Source organism: Canis lupus, chromosome 26, assembly GCF_048164855.1.
Source record: "Canis lupus baileyi chromosome 26, mCanLup2.hap1, whole genome shotgun sequence".
NCBI classification, from domain to species: domain Eukaryota; kingdom Metazoa; phylum Chordata; class Mammalia; order Carnivora; family Canidae; genus Canis; species Canis lupus.
The window spans coordinates 22,253,825-22,278,750 of record NC_132863.1 but is presented as its reverse complement, the minus strand read 5'-3'; the positions used below and the strand labels follow the sequence as shown (position 1 = coordinate 22,278,750).

Here is a 24,926-nt window from a genome sequence, read left to right as displayed (position 1 = left end):
ACATTTCTCAGACTTCCTTGCAGCAAGGATAATGACAGTGAATTTGGTTCGGCCAGTCAGATGCACTTCTGTGGAATTTGGACAGCGGAAGTGGGCAGGTGCCATTTTCTTAGTGCCTTGTCTCTGGCTCCTGGCAACGTGGTCATGAAGGCACAAAGTTTTCTGTAACGGTGTTCCAGTGTTTGAGCTGCCAGCATCGTGGGAGACAGGAGACAGTTTTAAAGGCAGTGGCAAGGGCCTCCTGATCCTTGGGTCACAGGGATAGTGCTGTCTTCCTGAACTCAGTAGCTCCAGTGAGCCACCTGATGCCCCCTGATTTTGGAAGAGGCTTCCCTGGTGGACCGGTTCTGTGAGGATGTTCTAGGGGGTCCAGCTGAGGGCTCTTGCCTTCAGTCCATCCAGCTATTTTGTCAACAGCCAGTTCCCTGTGTTAAATATTTTCTGCTTTATGGGGGTTTAATACAGGGAATTAAATGTTTATAAAACATAGGTCTAGAGTGGGCTCTGTCCCCTGGATCTGGAACAGATGTAAGTGATACAACCTCAGGCAGAAGCAGTGTGTAGGGACACTTGGGCGGCTCAGTGGTTGAGCATCTGCCCTTGGCTCAGGACATGGGTCCCGGGGCCCTGGGATCGAGTTCTGCATTGGCTTCCCTGCAGGGAGCCTGCTTCTCTCTCTGTGTCTCTGCCTCTCTCTCTCTCTGTGTCTCTCATGAACAAACAAAATCGAAAGAAAGAAAGAAAGAAAGAAAGAAAGAAAGAAAGAAAGAAAGAAAGAAAGAAAGAAAGATAGATAGATGCAGTGTGTAGCCACAGACTGTGACTGTCGAGGGAGGGCAACATGTGCCCCGGCCCCTCAAAGCCTCATTGGAAATTTGGGGGAGGGGGTGCAGACTGCTTTCATTGCTGGAGACATGTAACACATTGCTCAGATTATAGCTACCTGTCCAGGGGTATGTGAAGGGAAAGGCAGATGGGCACCAGGTTGAAGGTCTAAAAGTTGAGTGTACTGCTCACAAAAGGAGGAATCCCAAAAGGTGCTCCCAGGGGAGATGGAATTCCCACCTGCAGCCTGGCATCCAGCCCTCAGAGCACACAGGCCTCACCTCTCAGTGGGTCCATGTTGCAGGGTGGAGGTAAGTGGCACGGTGTGATGGTCCTCAGTGAGATTTTTAGTAAGGCAGGGACCTATTTGTATTTTGAAAGATCACCAAGGCAGCTGGCAAGGAGGATGGATTGGTTGTTCAACATCTTCCTGAATGCTTTTGAAGACAGGTAGTTCACTGGCTCTAGAGGCAGCTTACTGTTTTGGGACAACTTTGCCCCCTGAGCCAAAGTTGACCTTTTTGCCTGCATGCACCTGCTTAGGTGTGACCGATAGGGCTGGCCAGAAACTCGGCCAAAGCAGCAGGAGATGAAGTGGGGAAGATAATAGGGGTTGTCAACTGGCTGTCAAGAGACAAATCTGGCTCATGGTTGTATTTGTTTGGCAGAAGGTAGTTAACTTGAATTGCAATTCTTTAAGGTGGGACAGTCTTTCCTGTTAGTCAAGATTCCAAAATTCCCTAATGAATTAAAGGAACCTGCTTTACTCATGCTATTAATCTGGTTCTTGAAATCTTTGAGTTTGCAACCCCAGTATTTGAGGAATATTTAGGACTGGGGATGCCTGGGACTTTGTGGATGTCAGGACACCCTCCCACTCCCGGAGTGTGTGACCTCTGGTGACAGCTACAGGGTGGTCAGGCTAGAGGGAGGGAAACGGAGTGGAAAAAAATCCAGCTTCAATCAACAAGATTAATATGAAACAAATGACATTACTATGCTTTAAAAAATGTAACACGGAAAAAAAATCCAGCTGCCTCTCAGAAGCCACCCCTGCCCACATACCCCTTCCCAATGACAAGGTCTAGAGGTGCTGGTGAGTGGCCAAAGTCCCTTTAATATCCCTGAATTGCGTTACAAGTAATACTGCTGGAGGTGAGAGAAGGGATGGGGTTCTGGGGTGCGAGATGGGGGAGGAGGGACGGGGAGCGCCAAGCGCTCATACAAAATATGGCCAAAAGGCTTAGCATGCATGGAAAATTATTGCTGTCGGAAGTTCCTATTTACAGGGTCAACACCCTCCGTAATTGCTTCTGCGACCCCTCTCCCTCCCCCCATCCCTGCTGCCTCCCTTCCCCGGAGGCAGGCCTGGAGCCGAGAAGCCCTAGGGAAGTGCCCCTGCTCCAGTGGCCCCTCCAGTCTCCACCCTCCTTTGTGGCTGGAGGGAGAAAGGGAGGGTTGGAGAGTCCAGGACTCCTGCCCCCAGAGTTGGGCGCCTAGTGATAGGGAAGAGGCATGTGCTTAAAGCAGAGGAGGCCAGGGCACGTGAGCTTGGAGGTGTGTGCTTCGGTCCTCGCCCGGGCATGCAAAAGCGCGGCGGGGGAGGTAGTGGCGGCCAACGTGGGGCAGCTGGCAGCCCCGGCCCCTCTGCCCGGGAGAGTTGCATAGACGTGGCCGGGAGGGAGCGCTCCTCCCGGGAGTGGAGCAGGCCGGAGGCCCCAGCGGGGTCCGGGGCTCAGTCGGTCCCTGGAACCTGGGGTCCCTCGAGAAGAGGAATAAATAGGAAACAGATCGAGGAGGCTCCTCTCTCCGGTGTCCTTGGAGTGGGAGTGGAAGGCTCAGGAGGGCGGGGACCTGCCCCATGACTGGACCTCCTCATACCCCTCACCCCCCCAAGTTGAGGGTCAGCAGGCTATCCCTCCCATTCTCGTAACCCCTTCCCCTAAGCCTTTCCCAGCAAGTTCAGGCTCTGATGAGGGTGAGGCTTCTTCCTCACTCCCCAAGAGGGGGTGTGTGTGTGGTGGGAGGACAGCCTTCCATGGCCTTTGCCGTCCCTCTCCTTGCCTGGCTCCCTGACCTCCCAGTCCAGCTGGGGAAGCCAGACCATCCCTGGGTGAGGCCAAGAGATTAAATATAATAATAAATAGATAAATAAATAAATACACAAATAAATAACTGGAGGGGCCCAGTCAGAGAAGGGCATTTGTGAGGTGCCCCAGACTCCCCCCAACAAATAAGGAGGGGTACCTGTAGTCCTGGGGGTGGAGGAAAGTGCTCAGAGAATCTGGGGAGAGGGCAGCTGGAGGCTGGAAGCCCAGGGAGGGGTGTCCTGGGGTGAGAGGAGGACTAAGTTAGGGGGGCAGGGCCTGAACTGCCCCTCAAGACTGCCCCAGGTCAGGTGAACTCAAAGGGGGGAAGAGCTGCTGGAGGGATGCGGGAGGGGTTCTGGAGAGAGTAGGGCGTGGGACATGTGATGTGAGCGTGGTGTGGGGGGTATGAATGGCTGGGCCTAAGGCCAGGCTACAGAGGGGATCAGGGACAGACGGGGGACTCCCAAGAGGGGTAAGGATTAGGGCCCTAGATGGGCACACATACAGCAAGACTCGGCAGAGGCCAGAAGGGCGGTCTGGGTTCGGATTGTGGTCGGGGAGCTGCAGGGCCTGCGTACCGGTGTGGACGGGGAAACCAGGACAGGAGTGAGAGTCAAAGGTAGGTTTGGGCCTTAGACTGGGGTTCCAACGGGGGAATGGTAGGAGACACTCAGCTGACAAGTGCGGGGAAAGGTCTGAAAGTTAGAAGGGGCGGGGCGCAGGGTCTGGGCGGGCGAAACTTCCGGCTCTGGGGCCCGAGAGAGGTGCGGACCTGGTGCCTGAGTTGGGAGCCTTGAGGGCGGGGACGGGGTGTCGAGGTCCGAGTCTCGTGACCCGAAAGGACGTCGTGGTCGGGGTGCGCTGGGCAAGCCAGTGCCGGAGGCGGAGGCGAGTGGTGGGTCCGGGTCGGGAGAGAAAAGTTCCGGGCTGGGGTGGGGGAGGGGATCCCCACGAAGGGCGTGGGCGGGGAATCGCCGCTGGGGGGCGGAGGGGGCGGAGGGGGCGGGGAGGGCGGAGGTGGGGGCCCCCCCAGGACGGCGGGCAGCTCAGCTGGCGGGGCCGGCGGGGGCCGGCGGGGGCGGCTCTGCCCCCTTGACGCAGGCGGCCTCGCAGTGCTTGTGGAGGTAGGACTTGAGCGCGAAGCTCTTGTCGCACTGGCGGCAGCGGTAGTGCTTGAAGGCCGAGTGCGTCTGCATGTGCGCGCGCAGGTTGGAGCGGTCGGCGAAGGCCTTGCCGCAGTGCGCGCAGCCGAACGGCTTCTCGCCCGTGTGCGAGCGCATGTGGCCCTGCAGGAGCCAGGGCCGCGAGAAGGCCTTGCCGCACACGCCGCACTTGTGGCGCAGGTTGTGCGTGAGCACGTGCATGGCCAGCGCGGGCATGGACACGTACGCCTTGCCGCACGTCGGGCACTTGCGCGCCAGCTGGCTGTCCAGGCTGCGGTGCGTCTGCTTGTGGCGGCTCAGGTTCGACGACGTGGCGTACGTCTTGCCGCACTCGGCGCACGCGTGCCGGTGCCCGCCGCCCGCCGGCGCCCCCGCGCGCCCCGCGCGCCCCCCGGCGCTCCCGGCGTCCCCCGCGCCGCCCGCGTCCCCGCCGCCCCCGCCGCGCCGCCGCCGCGAGCGCCCGTCCGAGATGAAGAAGGCGTCCATGGAGTAGCTGTCGGTCACGGCCGCCTCCCCGCGGAAGTAGCGCGCCGACAGGCTGGACTGCGGGCTCTCGGGGTCGCTGTACTCCTCCGGCGCCGCCGGCGGGTAGGCGGGCTCGGCCGGCGCCAGCTCCAGGCCCGGCTTCTGGTCCGCATCGTAGCTGCTGGGGGGCAGGCAGTGCGGGGCGTAACCTGCAGGGGCGGGAAGGCGGCGGGCGCGAAGGTGAGGCCCCCTGCTCGCTCCCGGGAGCCGCGGTGCGGCCGGGGAGGCGGTGCTCCGGGCCGGGCCGCGCCGCGAGCCTCCACCCCGCTGCGTCCACATCCTCCCTCCGCGGACGCTCTGTCGGAGCGCGCTGCCCCCGTGGTTCTGCCGTGCGCGCAAACCACGCGGCGGGGTCTTCCTGCCCTTACACCCGCTCTGCCCATAGAGACAGGAAGAGTCTGAACTCGCAGCCGGGAAGCGATGGAGCCAAGATTCAGACCTCAGCAGGTGGACGCCAAAGGCCACGCTGTTTTTATTCTAACAACAATCTGCCCTTCGGGTGCTTGCTCCTACTTCTCTGAATCTGTTTCCTCGTCTACAATTGGACACTCCCTCCCAGGGCCTTTGGAAGGGCAGTTGGGTGCTGAAAAGAAGCGTGTACACGCCTGCACCAGGCTCTGCCTCAGTGCTTTATGTATGTTAACCCATTCAACCCTTACAGACCCTGCAAAGTGGGTACTGTTATCATCCCCATTTTCCGTGTAAGGAAATAGAGAGGGAGCACAATAATTGCTATATAAGTGTTAGCTATTATAATTATGCTTTTTACATGCTTGAGAAAGTGACTTCACTGAGGATTATTTGTCTGCCTCCCCCGACCCGACTATGAGCTTCCAAGGGCTGGATCTGTGTGCCCAGCACGTGCCTGGCTCAAAAAAAGGTATGCAATGAGTAGATGTTGCATAAATGAATTAAAATCCTGTTAGATCCATCTCCCAGGGTTGCTAGAGGATTTAAGAGATCAAGTGTGTGGCATGTTAATAGGTGGTCCAGAAGGGGGACTTCCTTGTACTTGCTCTGGAGCCTGTTTTGCTCCCAGTTCCACTAGAAGCATTCTGGAGTCTCTCTGTGAGAATTCACCTCCCCCTCTTCCTCCCTCCTCTTTGGATTTGGACCAGAAATCCTGTCTACCTTGGGTTTATGTGGTTGGTGGGTAGGCAGGCTGAGACTCTCCCAGGGGATTCCACAGAGGCTCCCCAAGTGCAGGGGCCACCCTGATTTGTCTCTCCCTCTCAGGGCCTAGCATGGTCCCAGCACCCTCCTGGAGGACCCTGGGGTCTGGGTTCCCAGGAGAATTCCTGGCAGCTATGCATGAACTTATCAACCTGGCACCAAGGTTATGTTTCCATTGTCTTGATTCCTGGGAGAACAATGAAGGTTAGCCCCATTTGTGAGGTTTCAAGCTGGGGAGTGACAAAGCAGGAGATTTGAAGCTCCCCTTCTGACCTTGAGACCTGATCTCCCCACACCCCACCTCCAGCCTCCCCCACTCAAGAAAGTAGGTAGAAGAGGACTTTGTAAGCAAGGAACTGGATTCAGAGCTTTCCTTCCTTGGAACAACCTGCCCGATTCAGCCTCGGTATCTTTTCCTCTCATCTGGAATCTGGGATGGTCACAGGGTGGTCTGTGCAGACTGTCCCCAAGCCCTGAAGGCAAGAGTAAGCCCTTTCTTTTTTCTTTTTTCCCTTTAGATGTTGGCACAGGACCCTCTGCACACAGAAGTGGTTGGGGATTGTGGGGGTGGATGACTCAGTAAGGAGGGGCTCTGGTTGCAGAAAAGGCAGTGGTGCTAGCAGTTTTTTTAATTGGGGAGGGAGGATTGCCCAGCATCTCAGCACCTGATTTCTCCCCTCCTGTCTGCCTTTGGTCTGGAGGTTCCCCCACCTCCCACTCCAGGAATAAGGCCCTTGAACAGACGTTCAAAGAGTATTGTTTCAGACTAAGTTAAGTATCTGTCAGGCGCTCCCAGACCTCTTCTCTGTGCTATATTTCTTCCCATTGTAACTACTGAGGATAATGATAATACTAGCTAATATTTACTGAGCACTTACTGTGGGCCAGGCTCTGTGCTAAGCACTTCACTCCCATCCCCTGACCAAATATCACAAAAACACTTTTATCACAGATAAAGAAATGGAAGGTATGGAGTGGTGATGGTACTTGCTCAAGGGGTGGAGCAAGGATTGGAACCTACTGCCCTGCTCCCCTTGTTTTCCAAATCCCCAGAGGTCCCCGAGGAAGGGGGTATAGCTGGGTTGTTCACCTCCCATCCCCGCTGCCCCATCTCGTGGGCACTCCTTAAGTAACTGTGAAATGGGTGATAAATGGTGATAAAGATTTGCCAGGTCGACCTTGCTCCCCAGCCCAGCAGCATCTGCTACAAACCATTCTGTCTGCCTGGTCTTGGGACAACTTGATTCCTGGCAGAGTTTCAGGGTGATCTTGAGAAAATCAAGTCCTGTACCTCTCTATGCCTCAGAGGATAGATAGTATAGGGTCCACTTGCAGGGGACTACTGATCATGTGACCAGTGCCTCGCGTGTTTTGTTATGAAATAAGGATGGTACACTGGTGTAAGAGCACAGCCTTGGTGCTGCACTGCCTGAATGGAGTTCCAACTTCACTGTTCCCCAGCTCTGTGACCTTGGACAAACTGCTTGACCCCTCTGTGCCTCTCTTTCCCCAGCCGTAAAATGGGGGGTAACGTAAGCACGCATACAGTTGCAGTAAGGAGTCCATAAGTAAACAAACAGTAAGTGAGAAATGAGCAAATAATAATGAACACCCTAGGGATCCCTGGGTGGCGCAGCGGTTTGGCGCCTGCCTTTGGCCCAGGGCACGGTCCTGGGGACCCGGGATCGAATCCCACGTCGGGCTTCCGATGCATGGAGCCTGCTTCTCTCTCTGCCTGTGTCTCTGCCCCTCTCTCTCTCTGTGACTATCATGAATAAATAAATAAAATCTTTAAAAAAAAATAATGAACACCCTGGAGCACTTAATGTGTCAGACATTATATCAAGGGCTTTATATACACGAATTCGTTTCATCTTCATGACTCCAGTTGGTATCATCTTACAGATCAGGAAATTTAGACGCAAGGTAATTAAGTAATATGCCCAGCAACTAACTTAGAGCCAGGATCCCAACCCAGTGTTGGGCACATTGCAAACCCCCAAAATGTGTTTGTTGTTATTATTAGTAGTAATAGCAATCTGCCCAAATGGGTTTCTGTGCTGCAGTTTTCTTGGCATTTGCCAAGACACATTTTGATGTTCTTCTCTGGGCCTCTGTTTCCTCAGGATGTGTAATTTCTACTTCATGTTGGGATGAGAAAACTTTTGGTGGGTAGTAGGAGGAGTTCGATGAACCAGGCAAGTCCTAACCCAAATTGGGCTTCCTGCCCGTGGTGCCCTCTGGTGGTAGCCTGTAGCACTGCAGCACCATACTCCTGTCGCTGGGGGGCTCTTTACATAGAAATAGGGGTGCTTCAAACAAAGGCTGCTCTTCTGCCTAAGGGATGGATGCAGAACTGCCTTCAGGACAGGCATTGCAGGCCAGATCTGATTCCCAGCAGTTGTGAAGCTCAGCATGAGTGGTGGAGGTGGGGTGGAGTTGGGGGTCATATAAGAGTTTGCATGGTCATGTTAGGACAAGGTGGTTTTAACTTGCTTTGTGACCTTGGCCAGATTACTTAACCCTTCTGGACTTGGTCTGCATAGGAAAAAGTTTGACTCGTATGCTTTCAAGACTTTCTGCATCATGGCTGAATAGATCCTCAGGGATGCCCATTTTCCTGTCTTCCACACACACTCCCAGCCTCCCTTCAAGTCCACTTCATCCTCCTCAGATCCACCCTAGCGCTCCCTGTCTATGTGACCTTGGCGGGTTATTTAACCTTTTTTGTGCCACATATGTGTAAGGGAGCTCATAATAGCGTTGAACGAATTAACGCATATAAAGTGCTTAGTACAAATGCTTGGCACACGATAGCCTCTCAGGCTGCTGTTATTATTGTCATCAGTGTTATCCCTGCATTTCCTGGGGATATCCTTCTAACTTACCAAAAGTAGGAGGAGACACACATGAGTGCCTCAGGCTGCTCTGTGACCTTGGGCAAGCAAATCACCTCACCTCTCTGGGCCTCAACCCTGGAGAATCCTCTAGGACACTGTAAATAGTGCTCTAACTGTGCATGGAACCTGAGCCTTCCTCTGCTCCACAGGTGACCATAGGTGGCTGAACTACTTGTCCCCCATCTGACAGGGTGAAACAGGGTCCTGATGGAGGCAGGAATGGGCAGGGACCCAGAGAGAAGGCCAGAGACCCTCCCGTCCTGGCTTTTTTGCTTCTAGCTGTGTGACCTTGGGCAAGTATCATAGTCTCTCTAGGCTCAAATCCCTCATTTGATGTATAGAGACCAGAGCCACCCCTGCCACTTGAGGGGCTATGAGGAAGGCCCAAAAATGCTTTGGAGATAATGGAGATATCATGCACATGTCCTCTGAGAATGACTTCTGGTATTCTCTGCCTAAGAGTCTTGATACTTTAGATGGAAGGTCCTGAATCCATTAAAAAATTAAAAGTCCTGCACCCAAAGGAGTGGTGGGAAGGGAATTTTATGAAGATTAAGGTGCTAGGTGCTCCACCGACATGGTCTCCTCTGGCTATCTTGGCCTCTTGGGGTGGGGTGGGGACATCTCTGGTAAGTACCACTACTACTACCACTGCTTCCAGGGAGCCTCCTCATGTGCCAGGCACTATGTTGAGCCCGGAGGCCCAGAGAGGGGAGGAGGTTTGCCCAAGGTCACTGGCGCAGGAGTTAGGCTTGCAACCCTCCAAAGCCTGTGTTTTTCCCAAAACATCCAAACTGGATGGAGACTGCTGGGGTGGGAAGTGTTCAGTTGGTAGGGGAAAGGGGCAGTGGGTTTCTTCCAATGACATCACCCAGTTGGCCTGTCTGATGGGATGATGGGGTGTTGGGGGTGGGGAGAAGCTGTTCAAGATGATGTTCTGGCCCCTTTTAAGTTTTTGCAAATAAAAGTAATGCTTGACACTTAACTGAGCACTTACTGTGTACAAGGCGCCCTGCTCAGTGCTTTGTGTACATTAGCTGCTGTCTAAGGGAACATGATAGGCACTTCCTCCAGTGCCCTACAGAAGCTGAGGCCCAGAGACAGGCCTTGACCCACCTCAGATCACAAAGCACATTCACACAAGAGCTAGACCAGCCTCCTGCCTCTTAGTCCTGGATTCCTTTTCCCAGTCTCTCCTAGATTCCGAGGGTACCAAACTTCCTCCAGGGAATTTCCAGCCCCCAGTCCTACTTCCCTGCCTTGAGATGGGCAGAAAAAGAGAGGGGCCGGGTGGTGGGCCAGCTTTCCAGGTGGCCCACTTTCCTGAGGAGGGCCCAGCCCTGCTTGGTGGTGGGAGCTGGAGGGGCTGCTGCATGGGTATATTTAGAGCTGCTTCTTGCTGTGCCAGGGCCTCGGGCCTCGAGAATCAGCTCCAGCCAGCTGAGCAGAAAGCCAGGTCTGTCAGCAGCAAAGCAGGATAAAAATAGTTTCTCCTGTCTGCTCACAGAGCTGGGCAAAGGGGCTGGTACCTCCCCCTCCCCTTATTATAGCATCTTTGTTAGCTGTTCCCTGGGCACTGGACCAGAAATGACACCCACCTCCTCTAAGGGCCTGGCAGCTGCTACACCTGCCCACTGGGTAGGGGAGTCCCTGCGTCCAGATGATCAGGGGACAGAATGAGGTCTGGCCCACTGTGAGATGGCCATAGGGTGTGGGGCTGAGGCCTGTTGACCCAGGCCCAGGGAGTGTCTAGAGGATTCCAGAGTCTCTCCCCACCTTCCCCCACTCCAGAAATCCCACATTTTCTGTTTTTTTTCCTGACTGTGACCCAATTCCTGTGGCCCATAGGGAGGTCCACAGCTCTGCAGGAATCAATAGGAAAGATTTTTCAAGGGGTTGTGGAGATAGGAGTAGGTGGCTAAGGGTGTTGAATTGCCTAGTACTGGCTGGTGGAGCAGCCTCCTGCTCCCGTGGGGGAATCTCTGGCAGGCCCTTGCATAGCACACACAGGCTCTGCAAGCCTCCTGTTTTCCGCCCTACCCTCTCTCTGTTCCAGAAGGGTGCAATCAGAGGGCCCATTCTAACCTCCCTTCCTTCCCAAAGGCTAGCAGCTGGAGATCACAGCTGGGAGGGAGGTCAGGAATTCTGGGGACCTCATCTCAGTCACCCCCCAGAGGGCCCACTTTCTCAGTCACCCCCCAGAGGGCCTCTAGGCTGTGGGGACCCTAGAACATGGAGATGAAGCACTCACCAGGGAGGTGCGTCAGTCCCCCATTTATGCCCTTGTGACCTCAAGCAAGTCACGGGCCTCCCTGGCCTCATTTGCTTTTGTAGGTTGGAGCTAATCCTCTCCTGTGCTCACTGCCCTTTGCCCAGTGTGTGTGTGTGAGTGTGTGCATGTGTGTGTGTGTTGGGGGGGGGGTGCAGGGAGTCTTTGGGATGTAATAAATTGCTATGCTGACATAGGGACTCAATGTACTCTTCTGCTGTCCCTTAGGAACCACAAACAGTCTGCTTGAGGAGTGGATGCTCAGCTCTGGCCTTCGTGTTCCCCTTGTGACCTCAGGCTTTTGGGGAGGTCATGGGCCCCAGATTCTGTATCCTACACAGGCCCTGTTATTTCACACCCCGACTGATTCATTCTTAGCAAAGTCAAATTTTCTGGATCCCTAGAAGGTCAGAGCTGAAAGAGATCAAGTTCCACTGCTTGAGTTCATGAAAGGGAAATAGGCTGAGGTAGAGGAAGACTAGTCCAAGGCCACAGAGAAAGCTAATGGTGGATCTAAGACATGACTCTAGCAGGCCTTGAGAATGGACCTGGACATGACCTTGGACTAGAAATTTGATCTGGATCTTACTCCTGGACCATGAACCTGCACGTTGACCTGGACTTGATCTTAGACATTGAAATTTGAACTTGGATGTGAATTTGGTCTGAATCTTGGACTGGACCTATAACCTCAGACATTGACCTTGGATCTGATCTTAGACTTAAGATTGGACATGGATGTTGGGCTCGGATCTCAGATCTGGACCAGGACAGTAGACTAGACATTGGACCTGCACTTTGAACCTGGACCTCTGGTGTGTCTCTAACCTGGATCTTGGACCTAGACCAACACTGAGATGCCAGGGGAAGTGGTAGTCAAAGAAGAGCCAGATGGCCCTGCTGTGTGTCCTTGGGCATCTCCCCAACCTTCTCTGAGCTCCCTCTGCCAAGGGATTGGGGCAGCCCTTTTGCATCCCTACTCTCAAGGTGGACTTTCTGAGGTGTGGGTTGGATGTGTTGGGGACTCTCAGCCGGGCTTCCAGGCCTGGCCTGGAGCGACTACTCGGCGCCATCAGAGGGAGTGAGAGGAAGTGGGCGCTGGTATAATGTGGTCAACTAGATAAGCCCATGGGCAAGAGTAGGAGTGCTTCCTCGGCCTGCTGGGGAGGCTTAATGTAGCTGTGGAGGGCAGACAACTGTGTTATTGGATTGGCATTGATCCTTCATCTGCCTGGGTCGGATGCACTCTGAAGGAGTATGGGGGCAGGACTAGGGAGGTGGTTCAGAGAAAGGGGGACAGGGAGCCCAGCTGGAGTTCAGAGTTAGGGTGTGGGGGCATGAGGGAGGTAGGCAGTGAAGACCTCTTTGGCTGGGGTCCATGGAGACTACTGCCATGCAGATAGATGAGCAGCAGCCTGCTCTGGAATCTCCCCAGGATGGGGGCCCAGGGCCTGTGAAGGAGTGGGCTCGGTGGAGCTGGAGGGTGAGGTTGTGAGAGGGTTAGGAGGATGTGAGTTGGCATCTCAGAAAACTGAATCTGTGTTCAGAATCACTCAGGGAAGAGGAGGGGAAGGAGGAGGCTGCATTGAGGCAGAAAGCAGTGGAGGAGCAAGAGGAATGGGAGGGGGAGAGATGAGGCATTGTAGTGGACAGGATGGTGGAATGAAATCTGCTCTCCGTTCTTTGAGGCATTCTGCAGAAAGGCCTGGAGATTTTTCCATTTGGGAGGCTTCCCCTTCCCTATCTTCCCTATGTAGGGGTTCTTTCGGCCGAGGGGGATGGGGAGGCCTGGAGCCCAGATGCACCTGCCTCACCCTTTGCCCAGCCCTCAGAGGCTGAAAAAGCGGAGAGTAGGGAGGCAAAGAAGAGCATCGCTTGTGTGTGTGTGTGTGTGTGTTTGTGTGTGTGTGTGTGTAGGAGGAGTCCTCCAGGAATCCTTAGCACTCCCAGGCATTCCCTGAGCTGGGAGTACACCTCTTTTATTTGGGGCCCTGCATCTTCCATCAGTTAGGATCCTGTAGTTCTCCTGACCTCCACATACACAGGCCCCCTCTCTGCACCCCTTCCCCCAACCTCCCCTCCCACCAGCCTTATCCTGACCCTGGAGCCGTTGCTGCAGGAATGGCTTGTAAGAGGATCTTTCTAATAACTGGAACTATCTCCAGCCCCAGGCCCTTCCCCCCTTCCCCCTCCTTTCTCCTCCCTCCCTTCTTTCCTCCCTCAATCTCCTCACCTCCCCCCCTCCTCTCTTTCTCCTTGTTTACCCAGCACACTTACACACGCTGGGAGAGAAAATCGTAGGCTCAGCAATTTTTCACACTTCCCTCAAACGCTCAGCAAGGTTATTTCCGGCAGAGCGGAGACAACGGGCCACTAGGAGCCGGCAGGCTCTCTGAGACCCCTCCAGCACCCTACCCACCCACAGAATGAGGGGGCCTTCACTGTCCAGTCTGGCCACACCCCAGGGATAGGAGAGGCCCCTGAAAGCAGGATGGGGTGGACCTTGTGTTTCCCAGCCATACCCAGGACCCTGTGTTTCCCAGCCATACCCACCCCCTGGTCTCCAGCACTAACCCTTTACTGCATACGCTGCCAAAGCAGTTAGGTCAGGGTGCCTGTCCTCACTATGAGGCATCCTGCAGAGAATGAAGCCAAGAAATACCTGCTCTCAGAAACTCTGCCACCCTTAGTCAGGCATTGGGTGGTAAACAGAATCCTATACAAACCCTGACAGTGGCCCCTGCACTCTGTTAGACCCTTATCCAGGCATCTCCAGTGCCTCCCATCCCACACTTAACCTTCACAGAAGCTGAGCTTGTCAAAGCTGGAAGGATACTTAGTTCAGCCACTCTTTCACTGCTGGGGAGGCAGAGGACCAGAGAAGGGAAGACACTTGCCCAAGGTCACACAGCGAGTCAGAGACCATAGTCTCCCAGAGTTCCAGGCCAGATATCAGACTATCAGGACAGCCATAGGATTCTCTGGAGGCCAAGGAGCTGGTCTAGAGACCTTTGGGGAAAGAGCCAAAGACAGGGGTGGTTCTAGGGTGTCAAAAACCCCCACAGGAACACCCCTGCTGATAGCTGTGCTCCAACTTTTGCCCTGACCCCACTGTTCACTCAGGGGCTCGTTTCAAAGCTTTTTTGAGACTGAATTCAAAGCAAGGCACTCCTGCCTCCCTTTTGAGGAATAGTTTGCAGTTTGGGCTATGCATGAGAAATTCTCTAGGCTTCTCTGAGTTTCCTCAACTGGCCTGGGCATGGGACCATGGGGGCCTCAGGGATGGGAGACTGTTTTTGTCAGTCTCCCACGGGATCCACATTCCAGTCTTGCAGGCATTTCAGTTTCTACCAAGATCCTAGCACACATACTCCCCAGCCCTGGCATGGTCCCAGGTCCACCCTCTGTCCTGCCAGCACTTTAGACAAGCCCAGTCATAACCCTGGGCCTCTGTCCTCGAACCCAAGAGGGCTCAGGGTCAAGAAAAGGGGACAGCAGAATAAGAGACATATGGGCAAAGGAAAAGGGGATTGGTTTTCTTGGGGACCTGGGGGAAGCCTGAGGCTGAGGGGTTAAAGCCATATCCCTTGATCACTCCCTAATTTCTTTGACCTTGATGAGGTCACAGAGCCCTTTGCCCAGTGCCCTCTTCCTACCTGGCTTGACAGAGTGATGGAATGTGGGTGAAGTGCTTGGAAATCCCTAAGGTGGAAACTCCCACCCTCTGGGGCTCCTGCCTTCACCACCTCAGCACTGCCTCCCCCCATCCTCAGCTCTTTCTTCTCTTCTTTTTCTCCCCTCCCCTCTCCTCTCTTTTCCCTCATCCCCCCCCCCCCCCCCCCACACACACACACACTCCAAAGCTGATGCCACATGTGATGTCAGATTTCTTACTGCCAAAGGGATGCCTCTTCTCCAGACACCTGCCTGGTACGGGCCATGAGAGGAGAACCCTTTTGTGATCCCCTTGATGGGGGATGGGGTCTACAGAAGCAGTCTCTGATTCTTCTCCACACCCTTCGGAGATCATCCCCTTCTGAGGCTAAATGACCTCTCTTGTCCCTCAAACCTTGTCCCTGCAGGAACTTGCTCTGAGAAGAGATGGAGTGTGTTGGGGGTGGGGGACTTACAAGGAACAGCAGGGTTAGCTCTGATGGGGGGTGGGGGGATGAGAAGCTGGAGTGGGGAGGGAGTACAGCCCAGGGGACCAGGAGCCACTTTGGGGGAATCCCTCCTAGAAATCCCTTCTTCCTTGCAGTCCCCAGGATAGGCCCAGCCTTTGGCAGGCATGTGGCCGAGGGTAACAAAAGAGTTGCTGAGAGAGGGGGGCCTGAGAACACTTGTCTGGCATCATCAGGGGGAGCAGGCTTGAAGAGAAGGAGGGCACCCCCAGCTACACCCTAGGAGCCAGCCCTCTCTCCCCAGGGACTGGTAGTCCAGGCTCGAATATATTCCCCACAAGGGCAGTACACTCAGCCAGCCTCCTTCCCTCCACCAGGGAGAGGGGACCCTCAGACTGCCTTGTACATGAGCCCCCCAGCATTAGCCCTTCGTGGGTGCCTCTCTCTCTTTCCATTCTCTCACCACCCCTCACTCCAGCCCCGTTCTAGGGCCACAACTTTCAAAGTCCGGGCTGGCGCGTGGCTGTGGGATGGATCGACCCTGCGACTTTCCCTTTGTAGGGACCTAGCCCCTGCCCCGCCCGCCCGGCCCTCAGGAAGCCCGGGAGGCGCACACAGGCAGGGAAATCTCCTCCCGGGGTTCCCTGCCGCGCGCACCCCTCCTCGTGGCCCGAGTTGGGGAGGGCCCAGAACTCCCCTCCCTGGCCCCCCCGCCCCCCCGCCGGGTCCTACTCACCGTTGTCCCCGGGCGGCCCCCGGGCGCCAGGCAGCACGTAGGCGGTCTCCAAGGGGTGGTAGGTGGGGGCCGGCACCCCGCTGCACTGGAAGCCGTCCCCTTTGATCTTCTTTACCAGGAAGGAGCGCGGCATGGTGCGACTGGCGGGGGGCTCGGCGGGGGCACTTGCGTAGGGCCCCGGTGGGGGGAGGCGGCCAGCCGGGCGCGATTGGCTGTCAGAGCGGGGTTTCAGCACTGGACAGCTCCCAGCGGGCGGCAGCGCGGAGCCGGCACCGGTGGCGGCGGCCCCGGCTCGCTCGGGCTCCCGCTCGGGCTTGGCGGCGGCGGCGCGCAGACAGGCGATCGCTGGAGCTGTGCTCAGCACTCCGGCTGCCGGCTTTATATGGGACGCAGGCTGGAGGAGATCAGGTGGTCCCCTAGCAATGGAACTGTTCAGCGCTCTAATCCATCAAATGTCCCCCAGGACAATCGCTCCGCACACGTTCCCCTGAACCGGCGGCGGTGGGGGCAGGCCAGGCGCAGGGAGCAGCGGGCAGGCAGGAGGGGAGAAAGTGAGGGCGAGAAAGGCACCGAGAGATACAGAGACGGAGAAAGAGGAGTGGGGGGGGGGGGAGGGAGAGAGAGAGAGAGAGAGAGAGAGGAGAGAGGAGATACACAGAGAAAGACAAAAAGAGACATACAGAGAAAGAGAGACACACATACAGAAAGAGATAGAAATAGAGACTGAGATAAGGACAAAAAAGACGCAAGAGAGAAACAGAAGGAAAACAGAGATGGAAAGAAGTAGCAACACACGCTCACACACCCATGGGAGAAAAAGAGAGATCCAGACACACAAAAAGAAAGCCCCTCAGGGATGCAAAGAAAGGGAAAGAAAAGTGTAAGGTAGACGCAGAAGCCGAGGGGAGAGGATGGAGAGTGGTCTAAGCAGGCGGGGTTCAGGCACATGGGGACACCGGGAAGGGGATGCAAAGAAAACAGTGTGAGCTCGCCAGCTGAGACCCTCCTGCCTCCAGTCCTCTCTCCCCCAATTCAGAAGTGGCCAGTGTGGACACTCAGCTTTAACTAGAGGAAGTCGTTACCCTCACCCCAGCTTGACCTCCCACTGAAGCCCCGTATTGGGTTTGGGGTTCAACTTTCTTCTTCCAAAACTGGAGGGGGCAGCAAGTCCCCCATGCGGATGCCGGCCCCGCTCAGCCGGTCCTATTCCGGTGCCTAGCTCAGGCAGGCGCTGCAAGAGGAAGTGAAAATCGTCCAGTAATTAATTTCCCTGCTGCCGGGGGGTGGTGGTTTTGACACATCCGAGGCTGTGTCTTTCCCTGAAGCGGGGAGCAGACAATAGAGACACGTGGACTGGGAAGGGAGAGGGGGGAAGGGAGGGGGAGCGGGGCTCCCGCTGGAACTCTTTGCAGGTCAGCTCCTTTGTCTCCAGGAGGATCTGGGCAGAACCCCCGCCCCCCCACCATCCAGCCAAAACCTGGGGGAGCTCCTATATCTTGGAGGAACAAGGAGCAGGAGAACTCAACCCCCTGCCCAGAGACCGCTTGGCAAAGTGCCATGGTGGTGGGCTGGCCTCAGCAAGTATGGGATGGCCAGTGCACAAGAGTCCCAGAATCGGACTCTAGGAATGCCAGGAACTCATTGGTCAACAACAGCATTTTGTTTATGGGATGCCAGACTAATGGAGTGGGGGTGTTCTTTTGGGAGTGGGTCAATCAATACCAGTTGAGGTACTAAGATCTAGAGGGGGTATGGAGGTGCTGGAGGTCCCACAGTGAGTCAGCGGAAATTTCCAGAAACCCTTGTGTGGCCTTTGGGCACCACCGAGTGAGGGGCTCACACAGACTTTGAGGTATGATGTAAAACCTTGGAATAAAATTTGGGCCCTTGAGCTTGCCAAGGCCCTGCATGATCTTGGGGTAGGGGGCTGGCATTGCCCATCTTCCCACTTATATATTACTTCATATTTTGCCCCATCCCTGGACTTTTTTTAACCTCAGTCCCTGAGGTTAAAAGAGATGATCATACCCCTTGACTCATGGCACACCCCTGTATTCCCTGCTCCAGCCACACAAGCCACTTCTAGATCTTCAGGCGTGATGCCCCTGGCTTATCTCTTAGCCTCCACAGTGTTTCCACTGTTCAGATTGTTTTTTGCTCCATTTCACCCTAGCACATCCCTGTTTGTCCTCAGGACTTAGCTGAGGGATCACTTCCTCTAGGAAGTAACCCCAACTTTCTATATTGTGGACTAGCCCAGCTTTGTGGGGACAGAGACTCTGTCCCATGTTTGGCTCAGCATACTTATAATGTGCAGTGGGAAACCCTGGCTCCCTACTGACTAGCTGTGGTATCATGGGCAAGTTATTCTTGCTCTGTGTCTTGCTTTTCCCCTTTATAAAATGGGAGTAATAACTGCTATGGGCTCAGGGGCTTGGCAGCATCATCAGAGTTGCTATATATAAAAGGCTTGGAATGGTGCCTGGCATATAGTAGGTGCTCAATACACGTGGCTTCTATATGTACCGTTGTGCCTGGAGCACCCCACATGTCTGTGGGGTTCTGTGGAATGAGTGGTGACAATCCTAGTCCTTGCTTCCTTGGAAGTGACATTCAAGGGACAGTGGCTGGACACTGAAGAAGGAAACGCTAATATCAATAATATCCCTTCAAATAGTTGCTCAGTGCTACGAGGAACATAAAACCAGGCACGGGGGTGGAGAGTGGTGCTGCCTAGCTAGGGTGGGCAGCAAGGGTCTCCTGGAAGAGGTGACATCTGAGCTGAGACTTCTAGAAGTGCTTAGTCCAGTGGGGTAGGTAAGACACCTGGGTGCCCATGAGCTCACCTCTGCCGGCCTGCCTGATGGTTCTACCATTTCGATTTCCTACAAAGAGACAGTGAAACTGAGCCCAGAGGGCTTCACAAGACACTGAAGATTCACATGGCTCAGGGACAGAGCTGGGACTGGGCTTTCTGTCATCAGGGCTTCTTGTTGGGCAGGATGGAGAGGTAATCCACCCCAGAAGTGACACATCCACGGTCTTGTAGAGCACTAGTGCTGGGTTTAGCATAAGATCCCTGGCCTCCGTCCTCTGGTTGGAAGGTGGCATGGGCACCTAGCAGATAAGGAGAAACCTTTGGCCCAGAAAGTGAGGTTCAAAAATACCTATGGGGTGGGGAGGCCTGAAGCATGGATGAAGTACACAATGGCTGGCACAGCTTCATCACTAGGGCCTTCTGTCCCCTCAGCACTGCCCCACCCAACACTGGCTTCTGGTTCCAGAAAGTCCACTATGAGAAACTAATTTCTCCAAATCACATCAAATAAGTAAAGAACTTTAATCTCAGGGATGTTTGCTGCAGCATCAGAGACTAGAATAAAAACCCCAAACTGGAGAAAATGGAGAGGGGGCGATGAAGAAGATACCTGCTTGATGGACTATTTATAGTCATTAAAAATCATCATAAGAGGGAAGGGCTCGTGGAATTATGTTAAGTCAAGGATGTAGAATCCAGAAATCTCTCATAGCATGTTCACAACTATGAACCAAAATAAAAACAAACATACTCAGAAAAGTGAAAGGAGGATGAGAGGTCTATGAATTTTCTCTCCCTCCGTCTTTTCATGTTTTCTAAAAAGACCATAAAATGTTTCAGTTCAATAAACATTTATCGCAAGCACTTGCTAACTACTCCCTTCCTTCCATAGAGAAGAACTGATAAATTTTGTAAAACATGTCAGGATAGTCATTCTTCTGACTTTTGGGAAGATAGCACTGCTGGTGCAAGTTTCCCCAGCGACAATAATAATTATTGTTCTATCAACAGCAGCATTACTGAGCAGCTCTGCGTGCCTGGCACTGTTCTAAACACTTACCCTCCACAGAAGCTGGCCTCACCAGAGGCTTTAGCTAGAGGGATTCAGAGTCAGTCTGTTTTCAGTTCAAATCCATGTCCTGCCACTTCCCAGCTGTGTGGTTCTCTGGTACCTCTGTTTCCTCATCTGTAAAATGGGGGCATTAATAGGGCCTGCCTCACAAGGGTACTCTGATGGTTAAATGATAATGTACTTGTAAAGTCTTTTGAGGGGTGCCTGGCACATAGCAACTTGACTTGATAATTGTTGACTATTTTAATTTACGCATCTTCATTCATCTAAGCCTCACCATGACCTCAAGGGAGAAGACTCTGTTATGCCCCATTCTACAAATGGGGCTAAAATGACTGGTTCAAGACTACAAGGTCACCCACCCTGTGGGGGGGTTGGAGAAGGTTTCAGATCCATGTGGCCCACTGCCTGCCTCCCCAGGAGCCCTGGGCTTGGTATAACAGGTCTTGCTAGTGGGAACTCCAGGCTTGGCTGTCCTGTCCTATGGAGTCTGCCCTGGTATCCTCCATATTTCAGACTTGCTCTGCCCATAGGGAAGAAAGGTAGCTGCTAGTGTCTGGGTGTGGATCTCAGTGCTGTGTTAATCCAGGTGGCCAGCAGAATTGCCCTGCACCTCACTCTGCTCATCCGTAGAGGTAACGAGGCATCATATTCACAGGGTTCACTGCCTGTGGTTAGGAAGGAGCAGTGCTCTGCTCTGAGAGTCAGGAGGCAGATTCTAGCTCCGGCTTTCCTCCCTCAGCTCCCCCTTCTGGGCTCCAGCTTTCTCGTCTGTCAAATGGGCATGGGACAAGATGGTCCCTGAGCTGCTGTCCAGAGCTGATAATGGAATTCTGTATGAATTCCAAGGAGGAGAGTGGCCACAAATGCATCCACTCCACGCTGATGGGGCTCTTTTTTTCTGGTAAGCTTCACTCCTGCCGCCTTATTTCTCCGGTGTGTTTTATCCAGGCCCTCCTCCTCTGGGCCAGTCAGGAGAAGGTAGGAGAAAGATGAAGCTCTGTATGCTAAGACTCAGAGAGGTGATCTCGCCTAAGGGTACACAGGGGGTCCTCTGGAATGTGATAGCCGTGGGCTTTTTTCTTGGGCCACTTAGGTTCTCTGGGAAGCAGATGTGAACATGGAGATGGAAGAACAGAATTTTATGGGTGATAAGACCTGTGGAGCAAAGAGGGGTGCCTTCAGCCAGGGTTCAGCTTTGGCACCTGTGAAGAGAGAGCTGGGAGAAAGGAAGATGGGGAAGATTAGCCTTGGGCAGCGGAGTAGGCCCAAGGAAGCCTGGCCAGCCAGCAGGGAGGAGTTCTAGTGCAAGGACTTTCTGCAGAGGAGCACCATGCTGGACAGAATGGCCAGGCCCTGGTTCCTTGCTCTCGGTGCCTGCAGTCCAGAGGAGGGCCGAGTGGCAGGCATCTTACCATGGCTGCGCATGCTTTTCTTTATGCATTTAATAAACACTTAGAGCTCTGGGCCCTGTGCCAATTACTGATCTGCACACTTTCCAAATATTACCTTAGTTAATCCTCACACTTGCCTTTTCAGGCAGACAATACTGTTAGCCCCATTTTACAGGGGAGGAAGCTGAGCCCAGAGGGGCTCAGTAACTTGTCCAAGGTTTCACAACCAGTATGGTCTCTGCTCCAGAGGCGGTGCTCTGACCGCTTTGCCCTGCTGCCTCCTCTCCAGCTGCAAAGGCCCTGGCAGCCTTCCATTTTCATTCCTCATTGGCTCAGGAGCTCAGAGCCTCAGCAGACTCCAGGAAGGGGCCAACTGGAGGGATCAGGAGTGTGGCAGGGTCACAGACTCTCCTGAAGCTTCTCTCCTATTCCCTCTGAGCCTCCCACCTCAAGGCCTTTGCAGGCCTGTTCCTGCTGCCCAGAGCACTTTTTCCTCCCTCCTGGCTAGTCACACTTTCTCCTCTCACTAATCCCCACCCTTCCGCTTGACCCCAGGATCCAGCCCAGGACAGATAGGATCTGTGCGGTTGGAAGGAACATGTTTCAGAGTCCCAGATGATAATAATGCTAGCTGACATTTACTGAGCACTTACTATGTGCTGGGAGCCAAATCTAGCCCTTTGTGTGGATTACATCATCCAACCATCACCACAATCTACCAAGTGGGTACATACCTTTTTCCTTTGGGGATGATCGAGTCCCTATCCTGACTATCACAGGCCTTATAATTTTTTCATTAAAGTGTCTTTCCTTCAAAGTTAGAGCTGTTCCTAAATATGCTAACTTTTGTCCCTGATAAGGTCACACCTTAAGTGGCTCCCTGAAACCTCTAGAAAGGGGGTGGAGTGGCTAAGTGACCCATACACCAGAGCCCTACATTCAGGCAAGTGAGGTGGTTCACCGTTGGGCCCAGGTCACCCTGAGCCAAGTTTAAATCCCGGCTCTGCCTCTTCAAGCTGTGTTACTTTGGGCAAGTCACTTTGCCTCTCTGTGCCTCTATTTCACCTCTGTTAACTAAGGCCAATGGTAGATAGCACCTATAAAATAGGATTGTATGAAGCCTGGAGTAGAACTGGAAGCTCTACTTGAATAGTCTTTGGGATACCAGCATGATCCCCATTTAAAAGTTGGGAAAAACTGAAGCACAGAACAGGAAGTTCCTTTTAGGCTCCTGCCTGCCAGATCAAGGCTGCTGCCCTCACTCTACAATGGCCTCTCCTGCCTCCCTCTCTTCCCCACCAGCCGAGCCCAGAACCATCCATGGCAGATGCTGAGGCTGCTGTTGGATCTGCCGAGTTGGCATTTCCAGGCTCCCAGGGCTCCTGGCACAGAGGAGTCAACCATTCTCAGCACCCCCAGTTCTGCCTTCCTGCTCCCCGCCTCTGTTCATATACCAGCTGGGACCCATCAGCTTCTAGAGAAAGCCAGGAGATGGCCCAGGTGTGCAGAGTCTAGGGACTTTCAATATTGACCTATGCCTGACCCCAGACTTGGTGTGGGGGACAGAGACGCCCAAGGATTCAGGACCCCCACATGCTCCTAGTGCATACCTTCCCAGCCTCTCCTCCATCTCACCCCTGCTGTGGGAGGGCTGGGGAGAAGAGGGGTTAAAAGCTTGGATGGTCTGGGTTCAAATCCAACGTCTTCTGCTTACTGTCAACTTACCTAACCTGAGTGACTTACCTGTCTTCCTTGTGCCTCTTGTTTCTTTAGTTGTCAAATAGGGATGTTGATACAGAGCAGGTGGGGAGTGAGTGAGGTGTTTAGGATGCCAGTTTGCACAAAGCTGATGCTCAGGAATGTCAGCCTTGTTAATTCCAAGTCCATTCTTTTCCAGTGGACCCCTTGGACCTTTCAGCCCCAAGGAGCCTCTCCTCTCTGACCCCCATGGCTCTGATAGCCAAAGCCCTACAGTAAAATCCCTGCTCACCTGGGGCACAGAAGTGGCCTGCGTGAAAGGTCTGCTTGGCTGTGATACCTCATGAACTTGTGGAACTGTCACAATGACTTTCAGATGTACATAGCATGCTCATACTCATTTGATAAAGGAGGACACTGAGCACAGAGAGGTTAAGAAATTGCCCAAGGGCTCACAGCTAGTAAGTCTGCAGAGGTTTGCAGAGCACCTGCCATGTGCCAGGCACTGTGCTAAGGACTGGGGACATAGCCATGAATAAACAGACCTGCTTTCATGCAGATCCCATCCTACTGTGCCAACAGATCATAAACAAATGGGTAGATATGCCAGCATCCTATCTATAAAACACTAAGAAAACAAGTGATGGGGGAGCCCAGGTGGCTCAGTGGTTTAGCGCCGCCTTCGGCCCAGGGTGTGATCCTGGAGACCCGGGATTGAGTCCCACGTGGGGCTCCCTGCATGGAGCCTGCTGCTCCCTCTGCCCGTGTCTCTGCCTCTCTCTCTCTCTCTCTCTCTGATGAATAAATAAATAAAATCTTAAAACAAAACAAAACAAAACAAAACAAAAAACAAGTGATGTGGGGCAAACATAGAATGAGGTGGGGGCTGTTATAAGTGGGGTGGTCAAGGAAGAACTCTCTGAGGAAATGACTTTTGTATTGAGTCCAGAATGCAACCTGAGCTTCCTTGGGTCACAAGGAACCCATTCTGGCAATGCTGTGGCAGGTTCTGGAATGCCAGAGATCCCAGAGATCCCAGGGCTGGTGTCCCCCACAGCCCAGTTGCCTTGGTCAGCTTCAAAGTGGATAATGGTTTTCTCCTAATCCAGCTGGCCCACCTCTGTGGAACAGTGAAAAGAATGGGCCAAATGACTTAGATTCTCCAAGCATCACCTTTCTCATCTGGAAAATGGGCCTTCATAAACACAGCACATGCTCTAGAGAGCTGAGGTGATTAACAGAAACAATCTGTAGGAAGTCCTGAGCACAGAGCTGAGCGCCAGAAGCACCTGATCTTGCTGTCTGGAGTAGACGGGTGACTTTCCTTTCAGCTGCCAGCACCTTCCAACACCCTGGTCGTGTGAGTCCCCCTCCTTCCACTAGTGGGGTCTCTACTGGACTTCTCCACTTCCTCTCTACAGCCAGGGGCAGTCACGTGGCCCAGGCCAGCCCCATGCTGTTCTGGCTGGAGTGTGGCAGCCTCCGTATTGAGTGTCCAAAAGCAGCAGGGACAAAGGTCTTAGTGTTAGCATCCAGCGTTAGAGTCAACAGGGTGAGCTCTGATCTCAGAGCCCTCTTTCCCACTGATGTTATCAGTGAAGTCTCCCTCAGACCAGGGCTTCGACCTAATTTGGGACTTTTTTTTTCTTTTTTAAAAATATTTTATTTATTCATGAGAAACAGAGAGAGAGAGAGAGAGAGAGAGAGAGAGGCAGAGACATAGGGAGGGAGAAGCAGGCTCCATGCAGGGAGCCCGATGCAGGACTCGATCCTAGGACCCCAGGATCATAACCTGAGCCAAAGGCAGAGATGCTCAACCACTGAGCCACCCAGGTGTCCCAAGGCTTTTTTTTTTTTCTTTTTTTTTTTAATTTATGATAGTCACAGAGAGAGAGAGAGGCAGAGACATAGGCAGAGGGAGAAGCAGGCTCCATGCACCAGGAGCCTGATGTGGGATTCGATCCCGGGTCTCCAGGATCGTGCCCTGGGCCAAAGGCAGGCGCCAAACTGCTGCGCCACCCAGGGATCCCTTTTTTTTTTTTTTTTTTTTTTTTTTTTCTTGATATGAAGCCTTCACTTCTGGTTTCTGACCCTCTTGGGGGATTCTTCAAGCATGTTTGCTGCCATGGATCCTGGAAGATC

At 53.7% G+C, this 24,926-nt stretch overlaps 2 protein-coding genes across 11 annotated transcripts in view; one reads left to right on the top strand and one right to left on the bottom strand.

Annotated features, from left to right (window-relative positions):
• FAM110A (family with sequence similarity 110 member A) overlaps nucleotides 1-24,926 on the top strand; it is a 146,151-nt gene that overhangs the window by 8,940 nt on the left and 112,285 nt on the right. Inside the window, exon 1 of one of the 10 annotated variants that reach the window (XR_012018452.1) lies at nucleotides 3,610-3,810. The exons of 7 other annotated variants lie outside the window; for them this stretch is intronic. The gene's annotated coding sequence lies outside the window, so the exon portion shown is untranslated. Of the gene's footprint in view, nucleotides 1-3,609; nucleotides 3,811-24,926 lie in introns of those variants that run through there. 2 more of the 10 variants (XR_012018447.1, XR_012018441.1) reach the window with 2 other exon arrangements.
• SCRT2 (scratch family transcriptional repressor 2) lies at nucleotides 1,923-16,898 on the bottom strand. Its single transcript, XM_072800425.1, has 2 exons — nucleotides 15,803-16,898; nucleotides 1,923-4,752 (listed from the first exon to the last, which is right to left on the bottom strand). Exons 1-2 carry the CDS (start codon nucleotides 15,933-15,935, stop codon nucleotides 3,962-3,964), a joined length of 924 nt encoding a protein of 307 aa, XP_072656526.1. The 5' UTR covers nucleotides 15,936-16,898; the 3' UTR covers nucleotides 1,923-3,961.